This window comes from Eulemur rufifrons, chromosome 28 (genome assembly GCF_041146395.1).
Source record: "Eulemur rufifrons isolate Redbay chromosome 28, OSU_ERuf_1, whole genome shotgun sequence".
Lineage (NCBI taxonomy): Eukaryota > Metazoa > Chordata > Mammalia > Primates > Lemuridae > Eulemur > Eulemur rufifrons.
In genome coordinates, this window is record NC_091010.1 from 49644538 (window position 1) to 49665531 (window position 20994).

The following is a 20994-nucleotide window of genomic DNA, read 5'->3' on the forward strand; positions in this document are numbered from 1 at the left end:
CCAATAAGACCTCAAAACCAACAACCTGAACAAATGTGCTATATATTCCCTATGTCCCTGGCTCACTTTTTTCGTGTAATTCTATATTTATCCCACAGTTACGAGGTTCAAATTAGATAAAATAACTCGGCAGGGTTTTATAACCTATGAAGCATATTGCAAAATAGCATATATGATTTTTAAATGTATAATTAAAATAGTTTATTTGTAATAATGGGTAGCAGCATGAATACATAATGTACACATTTCACAATCACAAAGTTCTGGTATTTTTAAAAACTTTTAATTGAAATACAACATATATGCTGTAAAGTTCCATACAAGCATGGAGCTTGATAAATTTTTTTTTTCTTTGACAGATGTCTATGTTGCCCAGGCTGGGACTATAGGTACACGCCACCGCGCCCAGCCTCTACAAAAGTAAAAATTACATTAAAAAAAAGTAACCATTATACATATCAAAATATAAAACATTACCAGTATTTCAGAAGCCTTCCTCTTGCAAATGGTATATGCTTTTGAGTTAAAGACCAGGATTCGAAAGCTGACACTTGCACTTTCTCTTGTGCGACTTTGGCAAATTATTTAACCTCATTGAGTCTCGGTTGAGCTATCAGTAAAGCGGGGATAATAGTCTCGTACACAACTGTCGCATTAAAGGAGGTCATATAGTGTGAAACGTCTATCACAGTACCTGAATATAGATGGGCTGCAATAAACGGTAAATATCAGGCAAATGTAACAGGCGGTCATCAACTCCCACTTCCTGCCTTTCTTTCACTCATTTTTGAAAGTTACTCTCTTTCCTATTCCTTTTCTCCTTCTTTCTCGCCCCGCCTACTGCCGTAAATGGCATACCAGAGCTGTCGTGAAATGCTCCTCCCCGCCCTCCATGTGGCGAAAACGCAATCACGCTTGACGGCGCGAGGTGGCTCAGCCGCAAGATGGCGGCGCTGGCGGAGGAGCAGACGGAGGTGGCGGTCAAGCTAGAGCCTGAGGGACCGCCGACGCTGATACCTCCGCAGGCGGGGGACGGCGCGGGCGAGGGTAGCGGCAGCACTACCAACAACGGCCCCAACGGCGGCGGCGGGAACGTTGCGGCGGCGTCGTCTGCTAGCGGGGATGGCGGGACCCCCAAGCCCGCGGTGGCTGTCTCCGCCGCTGCCCCGGCGGGGGCGGCCCCGGTGCCTGCCGCTGCTCCGGAGGCCGGCGCTTCCCACGACCGACAGACTCTGCTGGCCGTGCTGCAGTTCCTACGGCAAAGCAACCTCCGCGAGGCCGAAGAGGCGTTACGCCGTGAGGCCCGGCTGCTGGAGGAGGCAGTGGCGGGCTCCGGAGCCCCGGGAGAGGTGGACAGCGCCGGAGCTGAGGCGGCTTGCGCGCTTCTCAGCCGGGTCACAGCCTCCGTCCCCGGTCCTGCGGCCCCCGACCCTCCGGGCGCCGGCGCTTCGGGGGCTACGGCCGTTTCGGGCTCAGTCTCAGGTCCTGCGGCTCCGGGGAAAGGTGAGCCGCGGGGTCCTGCGGAGGCAGGGCCGGCATGAAGGGGAGTGAGCCGGTAAGGCAGGGGCTGGCAGGCCTGCACCTCTGCGGGCTTGTTTTGAATTTCCTGGGCCCGCCTCTAGGGCCACATGCCCGCCCCTTTCTCTGGTGCGCCGGCTGCGCAGTCAAACCCCCTTCTGAGCTGTCAGTTCCAGCTAGAGGCTGAGGAGAGCTGTTGAGCAGAGGGATGTATAGAGAAAGTGAGCGCAGAGAGGCAGGGACCTGCAGGCTTTTGGTCTCTTTCCTCTCATTTGGGCTTTGGAGCCTTGGGCAGGTCCACATTAACACTGACAGTATTTGTACCGTTTCATATTGGCGTGCTTTAAGTACTTTAAATTATATATCTTAATTCTCACAGTTCCACTGTGAGATAGACATTACTTCTATGTAGAGATGAGAGAACAGACTTCTTGAGAAAGGCCAAGGGACTTGCTTTGGACCGCACAGCCAGGGAGTGATGGAACATACTGTAGCCAGTATTTCTCAAAATATGGGCTAAGTACCACCAGTGTCAAGTCTTTTGGAGGATGCAGATTCCCAGGCATCACTTCAAACATAGTGAATCAGATCTTCTAGAGGTAGAGTCTGGGAATCTGCATTTTTGATAAGTGCTTTAAGGGGTATTGACATATTGCAAAGTTTGAGAACCCGTGTGTTTAGGAACAGGCATTGGACAGACCGTTTTGTCCTTGCCACTTTTACTTGTGACATGCTGATTAAGTAATTTTTCCTAAGGTTAAAGTTGAGTTTTTTTTTATTCTTATTTCAGCATATTGTGAGGGTACAAAAGTTTAGATTACGTATATTGCCCTTGCCCCCCTACCCTGAAGTTGAGTTTTTTCTCTCTACTGAATGTGTTATGATGAGGCTGTTATAATATATACATGTAAAATGACTGGTACTGATAAATTTATACTTCTCTATCTGTCCCTAACACCTGAGGCTCCTCCACCTCTCTTAGCAACTGTTGTCACAAAGTCCATGCAGTAAAGCTCAAACACAATATAAGGTCTCAAAGGTGATCCTGAGCCAACAATAAATGTTTATTGAATTAAATTATCCAGTGCAGACCCTCTAGCCAGATTAATCTGTATGAGGCCTAATCTCTGCAGCATTGCCAGAAGTGAAGTATGAATACATAGTGTTGTAATCCATAAATAGAAATGTGTGAAAATATGATTGAGAGAAATCTTTTCTGAATACTGAATTTTGTGAATGAACTAAAAGATGCATTATATTATTGGTTATATTGCTGTCATCTCTTCAGAAATTTGACCTATTTATTATTATTTTATTTATTTATTCTGAGACAGGCTCTTGCTCTTTTGCCCAGCCTAAAGTGCAGTGGTGTCATCGTAACTCACTGCAACCTCAAATTCCTGGGCTCCAGCAATCCTCCTGCCTCAGCCTCATGAGTAGCTGGGACTACAGGTGTGCACCACCATGCCTGGCTAATTTTTCTATTTTTGGTAGAGACGGGGTTTCACTCTTGCTCAGGCTGGTCTCGAACTCCTGACCTCAAGCAGTTCTCCCACCTTGGCCTCCCAAAGTGCTAGGATTACAGGGGTGAGCCACTGTGCCTGGCCTATTATTGTTATTATTTTTTATTGGGCAGTCCCCTGAACCAGAATAGGTTCAGAGAGACTCCCAACTTGACCTCTTTCTAGATCATAACCGAAAAACCAGGAAGGAGGAAAAGAGGCCATCAGAGTAATAAAAAAAAAAAAAATGGAGGTTATGGAAATTGCTTTAAGCATATAATTATCTTTTGGAGATATAAATAAGGCATAGTCCTCACCACCCTTAAAATGCTTACATTTTATAAGGAATAATAGATGTCCACATATGAAGGTAACACAGGATAGGATATGTTACAAAGTACGCGGGTAGCTCAGAGAGCTGGGTATGTTTGTTACTCCAGGGCACGGCTTGGTGGTAGTATGTGCCACTTGCACTGTGCCTTGAGAGAAGATTAATAGTTGTTTGATTTATATATAACATCTTTTATACAATTTGTCTAAATAAGGTAGTTCCAGGAAAAATACTGAATCTTTTTATTATTGATTTGGAAATTTTATTTTCTTTCTTTCCCTTTCCTTTCCTCTTTCATTTCTTAGAGACAGGGTCTCACTCTGTTGCCCGAGCTGGCATGCTGTGGCGTGGTCATAACTCACTGTGGCCTCAAACTCCTGGGCTCAGGCAATCCTCCTACCTCAGCCTCCCGAGTAGATGGGGCTACAGGCATGCATCACAACACCTGGCTAATCTTTTTATTTGGTAAAGATATAAAGTAAATGCAGCAGCCTGTGTTGCCCAGGTTGCTCTTGAACTCCTAGCCTCAAGTGATCTTTCCACCCTGGCCTCCCAAAGTGCTGGATTTATAAGCATGAGCCACTGCACCTGGCCTGAAAATTTTATTTTAAGATATGGACTTGCTGAAGAGGTTTTGGCCTGGGCGACTTAAACAAGTGAAAAATCTCATTAAAAGATTATGTGATTGTGTTGGGAAAGAGAGGTTGATAGGAAAGAGAACAAACATCTAAGAAATAACTCACTTCTGGGCCTTAGCCAAACAGCCATAGTCACATGGTACACATCAGCTCATTTTCTTAGAAGTTGTTTTATGTTTTTAAACAGCTGGAAGTATTGTTGTGGAAGACCAGCCAGATGTCAGTGCCGTATTGTCGGCCTACAACCAACAAGGAGATCCCACAATGTATGAAGAATACTATAGTGGACTGAAACACTTCATTGAATGTTCCCTGGACTGCCATCGGGCAGAGTTATCTCAACTCTTTTATCCTCTGTTTGTACATATGTACTTGGAGCTAGTCTACAATCAACATGAAAATGAAGCAAAATCATTCTTCGAGAAGTATGTGAACTTTTACATATGTTATGCATACATAATTTATGTGTGTGTGTGTGTGTGTATATATATATATGTACACATCTCTAACCACACAAATGTAAGATTACAACTTAAAAAGTATTTTGTGAAGGAGAGGTACCTAGAGCAATGAGAACTTCAGATGAGAGGTTTATTCTAGTTGGAGAAGTCAGGGAAGGGTCCCAAAGGAAGTGATGCTTGAGGTAAGATCTGAAGATTGGGTAGAAGTTAACCCAATGAAGATGGTAAAGCATGTGTAAGAGCTCTGTGACAGGAGGCATCATGGTAGGCACAAAACCTGAAAGAAGGCCAGCATAGCTGGAGCAGAGAATGGCATGGGGCTGGGGGTGTGGTACACAATGAAGCTGGGAATTGGTTAGAGACTAGAACAACAGGCAGGTTCTTGGCCTATGTTGAGAGTTTTTGTTTATCCTAAGAGCAGGAGAGAGTGGTAATGGGTAGGATTAGATTTGGTTGAGAGTCACTGAAAACTTAAACACTGGTGGCATAAATAAAAGTTTATTTTTGTAATAGGAAGAGCAATAGGAAGCTGTGTTGGGATTAGATTAGACTGAGAGTGACTGAAAACCCCAACAACAGAGGCTTAAATACGATAAAGTTTTCTCATAAAGGTAGGAAGTTCAGGACTGGTGTGGTGGATCTTTGATTATCAGGGCCTCAAGCTCCCTCAGTCTTGCAGTTCCCACCATGTGGCACAAGATGGGTTCTCTAGCTATAAGCAGCAACATCAGTGTTCTAGTCACCAGGGAGGGCACACATCCTTCCTTTTATCAGTCAGTGGCCACACCTAACTACAAAGGAGGTAGGAAATGTGGTCTTCACCTAAGTATCTATGTGCCCGGCTAATATTCAGGTGTTCTATTATGGAGGAAGACAAGAAAAATGGATATGAGAGGACAGTGAGGCATCTCTGCTACAGAGTCATTAAAGGACCATGTCAGTATTAGATATGCATTTTGAAAGGACCTTTATGCAGTGGGGAAAACAGATGGTGGGGGGATAGATGCCTGCAAGTTGACCAAATTTGGAAGTTATTGCAGTGGTTCTCAACTGAGGGGGATATTGCTTCATTCCTTAGGCCATTTGAAAATGTGTGGAGGTGTTTTTGGTTGTCATAATAACTGGGGGGAGGGACAGGGACACTAAATTTTCTAATACGTGTAGATAGTCCCACTTAGCAAAGAATTATCCTACTAAAAATGCCAGTAGTACCATTGTGGAGAAACACTAGACTAGGTTGTGGTAGAGTTCACTTTCCACAGAAGGTAGACAGGTTCATGACACACTTGATGGATTGGATATGGAGGGGAGGGAGATGGAGGTATCATTGATATTCTCAGGTTTCTGGCCCCTCCAGCTGGATAGGGATGCCTTCCACTGATACAGAAAACCCTGGAAGAGGACTTGGTTTGTCAGGTCATAGAATAATCTTGAATTTTGATTTGAATATGCCTTTGACTCATTTAAGAGATGTCAAGTTGATAGGTGGATGATATATAAGAGCTCAGAGGAGAGGTAGGGACTGGAGCCATAGATTGGAGTTGTATGGAATATCGATGGATATGGATGTGCGTGACTAGGGAAGAGTATGAAATAAATTGGTAAGAGGGCTAGGCCAGAGGAGCTCCAACATATAATGGCTAAGCAAAAAAGATATAAAAGGAGAGGCCAGAGAAATAGGAAGAAAACCAGGAGAGTGTTGAGTTATAGAAGCCAAGGAAAAGGAGTGTTTGAGGAGGAGGCAGAGCTTTTAACAGTGTGAATGAGAGCTCCTTAATATAAGCAATGGAGCTTGAAACCAAGACTTATCAGATAACAGGTAGTAGTAACAGAGGAACAGTAGAACTTAGCACTCCTGGCTTCTATACCATTATATTCATTCATTATACTAGGATGCCTATTAGAAGGAATATAAAGTAAAATGTTTTGTAGCTCAGTGGTTGTGAGGAAAAAAAAATTAAGAAAGGCTAGTGATGATAGAACTTCTACTCTAGAAGCTAATTTCTCTCGTAAGTACTGTCATCAAAAGACTTGTTGCTCTTTTAGTCTCGTGGTATTAGCCATCTCCCCACATGGGAAACTGGACTATCATAGAGGATTCTCTGTCTCCCTATTATGGACAGTCTCAACGTTTGCCAGGACCCCATGCTCAGATGAGGGTAATCGGCAGTGACCAATGTAAACATCAAGAGGCTGAGATTTCTAATTTCATTCAAATCTGGACAGAAACCCTTAGTTCATGTGTTGCTAAGTCAATGGGGTAACACAAGTAACAGTTTAGAAATTTATTGGCTATGCTGAAGCCCTGATATCTTTTGATTAGTCATTATTTTCTAAATGTTTTTGCATTGATTGCTGCTCTTAGTGAGTGCCAAATGCATGTTCTTTAATTTTACTTTCTTGGGAAAATTAGGATTTGTAGAAATGAAAGTACATTTAAATTTACTAATTGTCACCAAGACTGAAGGCTTTGTTTCATTGCTTTTGGTAATAGTGAGTAAGTGGAAGCACTCATTGTTTGCTATTAATATTTATTTGTTCTTTAGTGATAGTATTAATAAATTTATTAATATTTAATAAATGTCTGATATTAAGAATGTAGGAAATAATTTAAAATGGTGGGTTTTAAGAGAATGCCAGGTATTGATTATTGTTGAGAGGCAGAGTGATAGATACATTGAGTTCGTTATACTGTTTTCTACTTTTATATATTTGAAATTTTCTATAATAAGTTTTAAAAAGTGGGTTTTGAGAAAACATAATATTTAGTAAGGCAAAGTTTCTAACATTTTCAAATGTGTACCAGTTTCTTTTGAATGGTGGCATTTATTTAAAATTCTGATATATTTAAAATGGTGATATTTATTTAAAATTCTCTTAAAATATACATTTCATTAGAGAATGTAATTGGCTATTTTTAAGATGAATTCAGAAATTGAATTATAATCATCTTGAAATGAATTACTTCTGATCTTACAGCTTAGTTCAGGATTATTGAGGCTACTACATTGAAAATATTCTGGGATGGTTTGTATAAATATATGGGGGTGAGGCAGATCCCTTAATGATTACATTGAAAAATGACTTTTTAAAATCACTGAAACAGGTTCCATGGAGATCAGGAATGTTATTACCAGGATGACCTACGAGTATTATCTAGTCTTACCAAAAAGGAACACATGAAAGGGAATGAGACCATGTTGGATTTTCGAACAAGTAAATTTGTTCTGCGTATTTCCCGTGACTCGTACCAACTCTTGAAGAGGCATCTTCAGGAGAAACAGAACAATCAGATATGGAACATAGTTCAGGAGCACCTCTACATTGACATCTTTGATGGGATGCCGCGTAGTAAGCAGCAGATAGATGCGATGGTGGGAAGTTTGGCAGGAGAGGCTAAACGAGAGGCAAACAAATCAAAGGTATGGGAATGAACCTAAGAACTATATAATGCAGATTATGAAAAATTGTAGCATTTCCATCTACATAGTTTACACATTTTTCTTGTAGCTAGCTTGGAAATAATTTTACACTGTAAAATTTCATGTTCTAAGGCTGATGTATATATGTGAGGATTTGTGAATGGTTGCATTTAACAGAACCCTGACTACAGTGGCTGCAACAACTAAAGAGTTTTTCCCACATAAAATGAATCCCAGAGGAAGGCCTTCCAGGGGTGGCATGAGGGCTCCACAGTGCCATCAAGGTCCCTGGCTCCTTTGAGTTTCTGGACCAAACATCTTTAAAATGTGGCTTTCTACTTTGTACTCACAAATTTTAGCATTGCAGCTGCATTCCAGGAAGGAAGAAGGGGGAGGACAAAAGGCATGTATCCCTGCTGAGTCGCTCCCTTTTTATCAGAAAAACAATGTTTTTTTGTAAAACCGTACCCAGTATATTTCTGTGTACCTGTGTTGGCCAGAATTATATTTTATGGCCATTCCTAGCTGCAAGGGAGCCTGGGAACAGAAATGATTTAACCGAGCACATTGCTGCTCCAATGAAATCAGGGTTCTGTTAGTAAGGAAAAAGGGAAGGATGGCTGTTGGGTAGACGAGTACAGAACCCTGCTTCAGGGTATAGATTACTATATTGTAATTGTGATTCATCCTATCAAGATATGAAAAGGGTATATTAATGAACAAAAAATTGATTTAAAAAATGTTGGCTTTTTTGACTTGTAGGTATTTTTTGGTTTATTAAAAGAACCAGAAATTGAGGTACCTTTGGATGATGAGGATGAAGAAGGAGAAAATGAAGAAGGAAAACCTAAAAAGAAGAAGCCTAAAAAAGACAGTATTGGATCCAAAAGCAAAAAACAAGATCCCAATGCTCCACCTCAAAACAGGTGAGGGAAAAAACCTCAGGAACTTGTATGGAGGTGTTAAGACAATATGTTATAGAGGGTTCAAGTTTCTTAATATTCAAAGGGTAATTTCTAGTCTGTTTTTCTTTTACAGAATTCCTCTTCCTGAGTTAAAAGATTCAGATAAGTTGGATAAAATAATGAATATGAAAGAAACCACCAAACGAGTGCGCCTTGGGCCAGACTGCTTACCCTCTATTTGTTTCTATACATTCCTCAATGCTTACCAGGTTGGTAAAATAATTGGACAATTTCTGCCTGGAAAGTTGTGTAAAACAGTGATTTATCATTAAAAGAAGCTAAAATGTGTTAACTAAAATGGAGTTTTGTTATTTAAACTCTTGATATAATTTAAAGACAGCAGTTAGGAAAAGAGTATTGGATACTGCACTGCATAGATAGGAGGCAAGGTTTAAAAGATCTTTAGCAACTTGCAGTTACCAGAATCTTGCTTATACTTGACTCTCATTTCACTGATCAGAATTCTGCTAGCTTTTGAGGAGGAGGAAACTGTGGTTCATCTCTGTTGAACTTGGTTTAAATACTTATATAAACTTAATATTTTAAATGAAGAATTCTGTGTCTTTATAGATTACTTATAATAGGCTACTGAGAATATATTTAGTAAAGTGCAAAAATGATTAACATTTGCTTCCTATCATGCACTACAAATATGGAGAGCAAAAATGGGGTAAGTGATGACATGTTCTCCAAGTAAGTCCTTTTAGGCAAATGGGTTTTACACGAGAATAAAACCTCAAATGATCTTTTTTTTTTTTTTTTTTTTTTTTTTTTTTTTTTTTTTTTTGAGATAGAGTCTCACTCTGTTGCCCGGGATAGAGTGAGTGCCGTGGCGTCAGTCTAGCTCACAGCAACCTCAAACTTCTGGACTTAAGCGATCCTACTGCCTCAGCCTCCCGAGTAGCTGGGACTACAGGCATGCGCCACCATACCCGGCTAATTTTTTGTATATATATATTTAGTTGTCCGTATAATTTCTTTCTATTTTTAGTAGAGACGGGGTCTCACTCTTGCTCAGGCTGGTCTGGAACTCCTGACCTCAAGCGATCCACCCGCCTCAGCCTCCCAGAGTGCTAGGATTACAGGCGTGAGCCACAGCGCCCGGCCTCAAATGATCTTTTATATGAGAAAAATAGCCATCATTATGTATTCTCCAAGATGTGATTATAATTCTCCCCACCTCTCAAAACAGTATTGTTATAGTCTAAAACTTTTTTTTTTATTGGCAGGGTCTCACAGCCGTGGATGTCACTGATGATTCTAGTCTGATTGCTGGAGGTTTTGCAGATTCAACTGTCAGAGTGTGGTCTGTGACACCCAAAAAGCTTCGGAGTGTCAAACAGGCATCAGGTAACTGAGATGACCTCTCAGGATGTAAACTTGAATCTTTATTCCATGGAATATATACAGGAGGTCATGATCTTTGCAGAAATTCACTTGATGTCACTTTAATCAGTATGCTAACATTTCCAACAGTGAAAAGAGAACTGGAGTGGCAATCAGGAGACTAGGGTGCTAGGCTTGTTGAATTTCTCTGGGCATCAGTTTTTTTCATCTGTAGAGTGAGATGTGATTAGGCTAGAAAACTCCTTAAAGTTAAAAATCTAACATTTTATGAATCTTTGCTTGCAAATTTTAAAATACCTTAAATAGTGGAAGAATACTTTCTGTTTTAGCCACACAAATGGCTAAAAAAGAACTAGTAAGGTTGGGATTTCATTTAAAAGGAAGTTTTTTGCTAACAGCATTATTTCAATGAAGCAATACATTTTACATTATTTTAATATTCCATGGTTTTCATTTTTGTGAAACATTGTGGTATAGTGGACAAACGCATTTCAGTCCTGGTTCTAACACTGAGTAGCTGTGTGCACTCTAGCAAATTATTATCTGTTCTGAACCTCAGTTTCCTCTGCTATATGCAGGGATGATATCACCTAACTTAGAGGCACTGGCACAGTGGTTGGTATATAGGAAGGAATGTTCAAATGTTAGTTCCTCTGAACCATGATCTGATTGCTTAAAATGTTTTCATAAATGTACTTTAAAATCATTATTTCTGATTCAAATGTACTTCAAAATCACTATTTTAGATCTTAGCCTCATAGACAAAGAATCAGATGACGTCTTAGAAAGAATCATGGATGAGAAAACAGCCAGTGAGTTGAAGATTTTGTATGGTCACAGTGGGCCTGTCTATGGAGCCAGCTTCAGTCCAGATAGGTAAAATACAAACTATAAAAATTAAATATTGCTGTATTATGTTTAGAGATTATAAAAGTTAACTACTGGAAACATTATGCAAATGCTGGGAAAATTCTGTTAGAAAAATTTCATGGTCGCCTTAGGATCTTGCCATTTGCAAATTCATCCTGGGGTACTGTTGTACAAGATAGCAATTTAATGTATACTCAGATTTATAGAATCAAGATGCATAGCTTTAAGGTTTACTGGTTTTAAAAATTAGCTTCAGTTTTGTTTTAACCCTGATAGGGGTTGAATTGCTTCTTTGGGTCCTTGCATTGTGTTTTGTGGCTACTTCATCAAAGACAAATTCCTGATATTTAATGGCATATTAGCTATCAATTGAACATTTATCTTTCTATAACCAAAAGAACTAAGAGGATACTAAAAAGGAAATTTGAAATTGCTGGTTTAGGTTTTGCTTCCCTTATAGCCATATGATTCCAATGTCACCCTATGTGTGTAGATACTTGCCTATTTTTCATGATCTCTAATGTTCTGTAGAAATGGAGGGGAAAGTATTTTGTATTCATAATGCCATCTGTATGTTACTTGGATAGATAATAGCTTTCAACCCATCAAGGTTTTCATCTTTATGAAACTTTGAGAATGAGGTTTTTTGTTGTTTGATAGGATTTGGCCAGATGATACATTTTTTTACTTGAGAGAAACTTGATTTCAGTGAAAACTGTAATACTTTTTAAGTATTTAGCTTTTGTGTTAATCCCTGAAAGAGTATTATTGGTATGTCTGTAGTGTTTTTTTTCTCCAAAGACATTTCTTTTTTAATTCTTATACAACTCATACAGGATAGGAAAATAGCATCTCCATTTTAGAGTCAAAAATTGTTGAGTTTTAAGTGATGTATTACATTTCTTAAGATTCTCTCAATTGACCTTATTTGACCATACTTTTTGTCATTACCCCGGTTATTTTTTTTCTAAAAGAACTACGATTTTCTCTCTAATGGACTGTAAGTTTTTGTTTGTTTGTTTGTTTTTGTTAATAATCTTACCTCATTCAGTAGGTGTTCAGTATATGGAGTACCAAAGTTAACATTAGTTCAGTTACTTTCAACTCTTGATATCTACTGTGAATTCCATATATGAATTAAAAGTGAGATGTAGCATATTAGCTACATTTAATACATTCAAATGTACAGAGAAACTGGGCAGGTAACTAAGTTATTCTGGGAATCAAATGTATCACTTTCTCTTCTCAGGAACTATTTGCTTTCCTCTTCAGAGGATGGAACTGTTAGATTGTGGAGCCTTCAAACATTTACTTGTTTGGTGGGATATAAAGGACACAACTATCCAGTATGGGACACGCAATTTTCTCCATATGGATATTATTTTGTGTCAGGGGGCCACGACAGAGTAGCTCGGTAAGAACACTGTGATCTTACGACTGAGTCCATTCAATGAACAGAATGGTTTCAGTCAAACTTGTTTCCACTTCCATTATTCAGCATCAACTTTTTGAGAACACCAGCATTTACAGCTACTTTTTTGCAAATGAATTTGGGACAGGAGTATTTATCTGCAATTATGTAGATTCCTGCTTTTCTTTAAGTTAGTTTAACATTCCTCCTACCTGCCCACCCCACCCCCAATCAGATGCTTAACTCCGTCTTCCATTACCACTGTGAGCGCCTTTGTTTCCCTGTCATCTCCTTAAACATTTTAGGATGAGGTAGCTCAGATTGGAAACTATGTGGTGGCCAAAACCAGGGAAGATACTTTTCTGTGGTTTAGACTAGGAGTAGGGAAGGAAGAGGAGAGAACAGATCTATACAGAGAAATTAAAGAAATATAGAACTTAAAGAAAATTTTTAAAAAATTAGCTGGGTATGGTGGTGTGCACCCGTAGTCCTAGCCACTCAGGATTGCTTGAGCCCAGGAGTTCAAGGCTGTGGTGAGTGATGATCATACCCATACAGTTGCACTCCAGCCTGGGTGACAGACCATTTCTCTCAAAAAAAAATTGTAGATCAACTCTCTTTCCTAAGAATGTTATCAATTCTCAGTCATTCTGTCTTCTTTCCCCACTTAACTAGTGAGGGGGACCCATTTGGAATGAACATTTCACATGGATATTTCTGTATTTATTTTGGATAGATTGTTGGCATTTCATAGTTAACTGCTAACTGTGTCATCTTTTGTCTTCAATAACTTTTTAAAAAGACTCTGGGCTACAGACCACTATCAGCCTTTAAGGATATTTGCTGGCCATCTTGCTGATGTGAATTGTACCAGATTTCATCCAAATTCTAATTATGTTGCCACGGGCTCTGCAGACAGAACTGTGCGGCTCTGGGATGTCTTGAATGGTAACTGTGTAAGGATCTTCACTGGACACAAGGTATTTACACTTTTATTATTCTAGCACACAAGGTTGCTGCCAAGATAGATATTTTTCAAACCAGTGACACATAATTTTAAAGATACCATTCATACCAGTAAACTTTAAAATTTTGTCCTATTTTCTTAGATATACTTTACTTTAATCCTTTCCATGGACTTGTTTCCTAGGGACCAATTCATTCCTTGACATTTTCTCCCAATGGGAGATTCCTGGCTACAGGAGCAACAGATGGCAGAGTACTCCTTTGGGATATTGGACATGGTCTGATGGTTGGAGAATTAAAAGGCCACACTGATACAGTCTGTTCACTTAGGTTTAGTAGAGATGGTGAAATTTTGGCATCAGGTAAATGACTATTAATGGCTTCGTGGTAAAGGGTAAATGGTATGTTAAAAGGAAACACTGAGTGTTGACAATTGCAAAACTAAGTCCTGCTGTTTTAGGTTTTGTTTCTCTTTAGCTTTATGATTCTAGACTGTTATTCTTTGTATATATTGACTTCAAAGGTTTAAAGCACTGCTTGAAATGCTCTTTTAGAAGTAATAGTTGGTCAAGTTTAGATTTTTCACCAAAAATATACAGTAAATAAAGTATACTGGATAAAATGTCAGAATCTAAATGTGATGGGTGGCCCAGGTGCGGTAGCTCATGCCTGCAATCCCAGTGCTTTTGGAGGCTGAGGCAGGAGGATTGCTTGAGCCCAGAGTTTGAGGCTGCAATGAGCTATGATTGCACCACTGCAACTCCAGCCTGGGCAACAGAGACCCTGTCTCAGGAAAAAATAAATAAATAAAAAATATAAATGTGATGGATGCAACTAATGGTTTCCATTGATTTCCCTTTAGGTTCGATGGATAATACAGTTCGGTTATGGGATGCTGTCAAAGCATTTGAAGATTTAGAGACTGATGACTTTACTACAGCCACTGGGCATATAAATTTACCTGAGAATTCACAGGAGTTACTGTTGGGAACATATATGACCAAATCAACGCCAGTTGTACACCTCCATTTTACTCGAAGAAACCTGGTTCTAGCCGCAGGAGCTTATAGTCCGCAATAAACCTTCGGTATTAAAGACCTGGAAGCTACTGTTTGAAAAAGGGAGACTAAAAGCAAATACCTCAGTGATTAATATTTAAGCTACAAAGAATGTTTTTATCTATATAGATCTGGAAGTATGCTGCTTGGAAAATCTGAACTGGACAGTTCCACATTTCTATAGCAACCACATTTAACTAATTTCCGTTAGTTGAATAAGAGGTATTATGTTTGTGGAGGGGACATTTATGGTGCTTTGGATTGTGTGGAAACTATGCATTTTCTGTTCAAGTGCTATTTTAATTTATTATGTTTAGAAAAAAAGTTGATTTCAATAATTCATCCTGCTTCAAGATTCAAATTAAGAAATATAATTAATACTGCGTCTTGAATTTTTAGCTGAAGAATTCAATGAGCCTGTATGTTTCCACTATAAAAATGTAGTTACTATTTGGCACTCAAGTACTGTTAAATGATCCACTAATATTTTTTTCTTGGCCCACGATTAGTGGAATGTACGTAACTAAGTAGGGTGAACTACAATTCCTTTTTTAGGTCTAGATGAAGTACAACCATCTACTGACATCTGAATTTCTATCTGTTGAGTTTTGAGTGCACTCAAACACTCTAAACCAGGTGAAGAAATTTAGCTTCCATGTTCTACTTCAGCTAAAACAGCTACATACAACCTAGTACACTTGAAGTCAGATAGACATTTCAGTTGCTTACCTCCAGTACTGAGCCTTGCTTTGGGAAACTAAAAGATTTAGACCAAGTCACTGCCAGTTTTTGCCTTTGTTGCATTTTGTACAGTTTTTATATTTTTGATATCTTGTAAATAAAAACAACCAGCTTTTCCAGGTTCATAATTTATTGTACAAATTGAGTATCACATGATGAGGTGACATTCATTAGCTTCTCCAGGCATGGGAACTTAACAGATGACGTACGGTTTAGAATCCTATAAACAAAGTGAAAACAGTTTAAAAACAAATGTGTTCAACACTACTTTTAAGTCATTCAAGAATTACTACGATAGGACTATCCATGAACCACTTGAAATTGGATGCAAATTCATCAGATTCTCAAAGGTGTCAGTAACACCAAAAAAATTAAGGTGTCTCTCAGCTTAATACATTTTAACCTAATACTCCATCTTTAACAAAGGAGCTGCCAACAATTTAGTATGATCCTAAAGGCATCCTATAGGGCATCTGTTATTTAATATTTGAGACAATTTCTCCATTTTTATAATGGGGATACTACCGCCTTCCCAAAGTTAGTAGGTACCTAATATGGAAAATTGGGCAAAATAGTATGTGTTTATCAGGAATAAGCCATGGACCACTGCATTCTGGGCTATACATTCCCCTAAGGTCACTAGTTTTGAGATTGGAAAAGCTCTGTTTGTATTTTTGAGCTCTGTTGCCCAGGCTGGAGTGCCAGTGGCTTGATCATAGTGCACTGTAACCTCTAACTCCTGGGCTCAAGCTATCCTCCCATCTCAGCCTCCAGAGTAGCTAGGACTATAAGCGTGCACCACCATGCCCAGCTATGGAGAACCTCTTAAAAGCAGAAGAAAACTGTGAAGGAGAGCTACATTAAATGAAGATCTAGATTTTGGGCTTTCCACATACCATCTATTGCCAACACAACAGATACCTACTCACTTAGGGCAAATGGGGGTTGGGGGGACTAAGAAAATAAAGTCTATGGGGATTTAAAGATAGAATTAATTATATCCACATTTGAAACTAGCAAACGATAAATATCTGCAACTGATAAAAAGGTTGGTTAATAATTATTACATAAACAGCCTACACAAGTTACCCAATTGTTAAATAAAGACATACATGAATAGGATGTTAAGAAAAATACAAATGGTAAACAAATGGAAAAAAATGTGCTTCATCAAAAAACAAGACACACAGTTTTTTTTTACTCATCAAATTAGCAAAAGTCAGAAACTGGTATTATTCCACACTGGCTGGCGCAAAAGACACACCCACTTACAAAGTTGGGTGCCCCATAATTGTTTGGGAAAGCTTTACCCTAAGAAAATAATCATAAATACAGATGCTTCATGCTCTGAAGCATTCATTGTAATATTATATATAAAAAAATTTTAATGGGAGACAGATTTTCTTTGAAATAAATAGTTCATATATTCATAAACACTCATGCATTCAATTTATAAAGAAGATATATTTGTTCTAAGACAAAATTATAGGCATGATCATAGCCATGGGAAGCCAAATACGATATTTTAAAACATCAAAAAAAGCTAAACCAAAATGTTAACAAAAATTGTCAGGGAAATGGGATATGGATTTTTCTCCTTAGTGGCTTAAGTTATAAACTTTTAAATGTCAACTTCTTACCATTTATGTTGCTTTCACAGCTGGAGTTTTTTTAGACCTTAACTTGAAGTATAAGATCATCAAAGCAATGCCTCCATATGTGGCCAGTACACACTGAAAAAGAAAGAATAAAGTAAACAAGAGTTGTGTCAAATCTATATTATTCTAAAATATAACTGCTTAAAGGTATCATTAATACTTACATTCATTCTACCTGTGAGAGTATAAGAGTTGAAATATTTTTTAATACCAGTGAACTGGAATTGAGCATCAGTTTCTGGACCTGCCATGATTCCAATCTTTTAAAAAAAAAAAAAAGAAAGCAACAATAAATTGGTTTGGATGCAATTTAAAAGAAAATAAGTTCTGTTTTTTTTTTTAAGTTAAAAAACTTGAAATCATTGCATGTAAGTACTATAAATTTTTATCTATGTCTCACCTAACACAGCAGTAGCAAAGATGGTGGAAAAAGCCTTGCTGATGAGAGCTTTTGGAAGCAGGGCTTTACCTTAGTTGCTGTTTCATGAATGCTCAGCAGAGGAAGAGAACGCAGTCTACTCTCTGACCCAATAGAGCTTAATGTTTTCATTCCTGGCTTTATCCAGACCATCGTACATTGTACATAGAATTAACCAGTTTTGTTTTTTTTTTTAAGCCAGTCAAATTTAGCAGTGGGGGGATGAATACCAACTCTAGTGACACTAATGTTAATAAGTTCTGATAACCCAGTACCATTGGACCAGCCTGAATTAACCAGTTTTAAGACTACTGCAAAGTTGGAGCTTATGGTATTTTTCAAACTTTCACAGAGGGGTGACCACCAACTAAATAGCTCAACTCACAATCCCTACTTTGACAGTTTTTCTCGTTATAAATAATATAGGACCTCCATGGGATGGGAGAGAAGGGATCATTTATTAAATGGAGTTGATACTAGCCATTGGTGGTGGTGGGGAAGATGGAATCCTTACTCCTTACACCAACATAGACAAAAGATTTAAATGTCAATAGCAAAGCCAAAAAGTCCTGAGAGAAAACATGCAAATATTTTAATCATCTTAAGGAAAAATATTAAGGAATGCCAAAAACAAAAAGGCAAAACATGATAATCAACATTAACCATCAATGAAATGTAAAATGAGACCAATATTTAACCATCAAACTAGCAAAGATAAAATTATGATAATAAGCAGTATTATTAAGAATGTGGGGCCCGATGCAGTGGCTCAGGCCTGTTATCCTAGCACTCTGGAAGGTCAAGGCAGGAGGATCACTAGAGGTCAGGAGTTCAAGACCAGCCTGAGCAAGAGTGAGACCCCATCTCTACTAAAAACAGAAAAATTAGCTGGGCATCCTGGCATGTGTCTGTAGTCCCAGCTACTTGGGAGGTGAGGCAGGAGGATTACTTGAGCCCAGGAGTTTGAGGTTGCAGTGTTGCAGTGTGCTATGATGACGCCACTACGCTCTACCTAGGGCGATGGAGCAAGACTTTAAAAAAAAAAAAAAAAAATGTGGGAAAATAAGCATTCTCTGTTGCTTATTGCTTGGAGTGTTAACTGATACAACTTTCCTAAAGTGCAATTTGGCAGTAAGTATCAAATTATAAAACGAATGTAACACCCTTTTATCTGTTTCATTTTTTTCCTCCAGGAGTTTACCCTAACTGAAACATTACAAAGTAGAAACATGTTATATGGTTCAAGAATGGTCACTGAAATACTGTTTGTGAAAGTAAAAAACTGGAAAAACTAAAAATCCACCTATAGGAGACTGACAAATAATGGTTTCTATTGGAGGAAATAACAATGTGCATAGACCTTTGTGTACTGACATGGAAAGATGTCCCCAAGTAATGTGAAATATTTAAAAAATCCTATTTCTGGATATTATAGAGCACATCAATGGTTCTCAAAGTCTGGTCTAGACCAGCAGCATTAGCATTATTGGAAACTTGTTAGTACGAGTTTCTCAGGCCCCATCCCAGCCTACTGAATCAGAAACTCTGGGGCCTAGCAACCTGTTTTAATAAGGCCTTTAGGTAATTCTGATGCACACTAAAGTTTGCAGTAATAGAAAAACAAATAGTAAGTATACAGGAAAAAAAGCCCTGGAAGAATATTTATCAAACTTTTAAGAGGGGTTAATCTGTAATACCTGTGTATTTTACAAAAGTGTGTATTTCTTTTATAATAAAAAATAGCAAAGACATATTCAAAAGGTCACCAGAATGAGAGTTGAAAATTCGTATGTATGACCGCCTATCTACCACGACCGACGCCACGCCGAGTCGATTGGCAATATAGACGAGCCGGTCGTGGTCCGGTCGAGATTGGTAGGCAGTGGCAGCGACTCTGCTGGCTCTTGATGAAATGCAAAAGGGAGAGATCTGTGAGGGAGTCCCTGCTATGGAACTGGAACTCCGGGGTTTACCATTCAAAGGCCTTCAGAGGCCTTCTGAAATCCAAAATCCTTAGGTCCCCTCAGAGGCCTTGGCCAAGTGTAGCCCAAGTAGGAAAATCTCCATTAAAAAACTTTTATGTCTCCTCTCAAGACAATGGAAAAAAACCTTTTATGATATAGCTTTCATATCAACTGTTTCATTTTACTAAACTTATTAAAGGCATAGTTTTTTACCCATTCATTTCATGATACATTTTTGGATTCATTTCTTATGATATGAAGTAGGTTTCTAGGAGAAACCCTACAGAAAACAAACCCTTAACTTTATCAAATCATTAACTGATAACCCCCACTACCTTGATCTAACAAAACTTCTTATGAGAATATGTCCAACAATATCAAGATGCTATAAATTTCCCTCTAATTTACACAATATCGGAGGAAGGCTGATGTTCGTAACATCCCACAGAAGACTAATTCTGACTGCAGGGAAGGGCATGATACGAGAAATTTAGTTTGGGTCTTTAAAAAAAGCAGGACTCTTGAAATGTTGAGATGGAGAGAGAGTGGGGACTGCGGGTGTTGCTGGCAAGATAAATAATAGGCGTAAACTCAAAAAAATTGGGTCTGCACCCTTCAGCAAACTGCAGGTTACTTTAGGGCAAAGATCAGAAACCTTTGTGTTAGAGTGGCCTTTGTAAGACTCACAAATGTGATTTAATGTTAAGTGGCAGCCTGTGGGATAATCAAAGGGAACTGGGCCTTTGTTTTTCTTCCTAATTAAGCCACTAACTGCTACTAAATATAAGGAATCCCTCCATACCTCTCTCCACCTGTAAAATGGGCATTTCATTAAAGGCCCAAAGTGACCACTAGCGCTTGCTACTTTCTATGTTCCTCGATATTGCTATTCTCTTATCTGACTGGACACCTACCTGGAACGGTGAGACCACGAGGTAAAGAAGGCAAAGACGAATGAGAGCCGCTCAGGTATCAGAAGCAGCCTCTTGCACGTCAAGGAGTTTACGGCTCTCTGTTCTAGGCTCTCTGTTCTAGGGGGTAGCCAGAGGCCTTCCCGTTGACCGTATAAAGACTGAAATCTAACCCGTTTACCGCGGGCCTGTTCAACTGCAGGGGCCAGGCCCCCCTCTCGCTTTGACAAAGGCTGCAGCGCAGCTAACGGAGGCCTGGATGGCCAACTTCCTAAATATAGCTCAGCGGAAACAGCTACAGAGGAAAGGAGATTAATTTGGTCAGAAGCCCGAGTCCCCGATCAATCAGAGAATGACCTTGGGGGACTCCCTCTGTGGAAGGCCTCATTTTTCTTCACTAGAAAATGCAATCTAAGGGTCCTCGGGAACTGTGGGAGCCTTTGGGCGCGCCTATGCGCCTCGCCTCGAGGTTTCTCACCCACAGCCCGCCCCCTTGCGCCCGCCCCTCGTTTTCCCTGGCTCCTGTGCCATTCCCCGCCGGTCTTGCCCGCCAAAGCGAAGACCTCGCGGTGTCCCCTGACCCAAATCGGTCAGATTCTAGGCCTGTCCCGCAAAGCGGAGGCGCAAGGTCTGAGCCCCCATCCTCACCCACCTCACCCACCTCACCAAAGCCACAAATTCCGCAGCCAGTGTCCTTCAACGTTCGCAGCCTCCCCTCGGCCCAGCCGGAAGAAGCCGCCTCCCCCCGATGCGATCGACCGGCCACAGGGGCTTTCTGCGGCGATTGGCTACGGCTTGAAGTCCCGCCTTTCC

General features: G+C 39.6%; 2 protein-coding genes across 6 annotated transcripts; one reads left to right on the top strand and one right to left on the bottom strand.

The window, feature by feature from the left end:
• The first annotated feature begins 930 nt into the window (after positions 1–930).
• Positions 931–15358, top strand: TAF5 (TATA-box binding protein associated factor 5). 2 transcript variants are annotated; one of them, XM_069460032.1, is made up of 11 exons: positions 931–1503; positions 4177–4414; positions 7557–7872; positions 8635–8798; positions 8911–9046; positions 10067–10187; positions 10931–11060; positions 12304–12468; positions 13268–13445; positions 13616–13793; positions 14294–15358. In XM_069460032.1, exons 1-11 carry the CDS (start codon positions 945–947, stop codon positions 14509–14511), a joined length of 2403 nt encoding a protein of 800 aa, XP_069316133.1. In that variant the 5' UTR covers positions 931–944; the 3' UTR covers positions 14512–15358. The 2 variants fall into 2 exon arrangements, with proteins under 2 accessions (XP_069316133.1, XP_069316134.1); XM_069460033.1 differs by lacking the exon at positions 12304–12468.
• ATP5MK (ATP synthase membrane subunit k) lies at positions 15351–20928 on the bottom strand. Of its 4 annotated transcripts, none has more exons than XM_069460037.1 (5): positions 20848–20928; positions 20185–20301; positions 17053–17148; positions 16871–16963; positions 15351–15450 (listed from the first exon to the last, which is right to left on the bottom strand). In XM_069460037.1, exons 3-4 carry the CDS (start codon positions 17137–17139, stop codon positions 16874–16876), a joined length of 177 nt encoding a protein of 58 aa, XP_069316138.1. In that variant the 5' UTR covers positions 17140–17148; positions 20185–20301; positions 20848–20928; the 3' UTR covers positions 15351–15450; positions 16871–16873. The 4 variants fall into 4 exon arrangements, with proteins under 4 accessions (XP_069316138.1, XP_069316136.1, XP_069316137.1 ...); XM_069460035.1 differs by having other exon boundaries at positions 20843–20928; XM_069460036.1 differs by lacking the exon at positions 20185–20301.
• Positions 20929–20994: the final 66 nt, after the last annotated feature.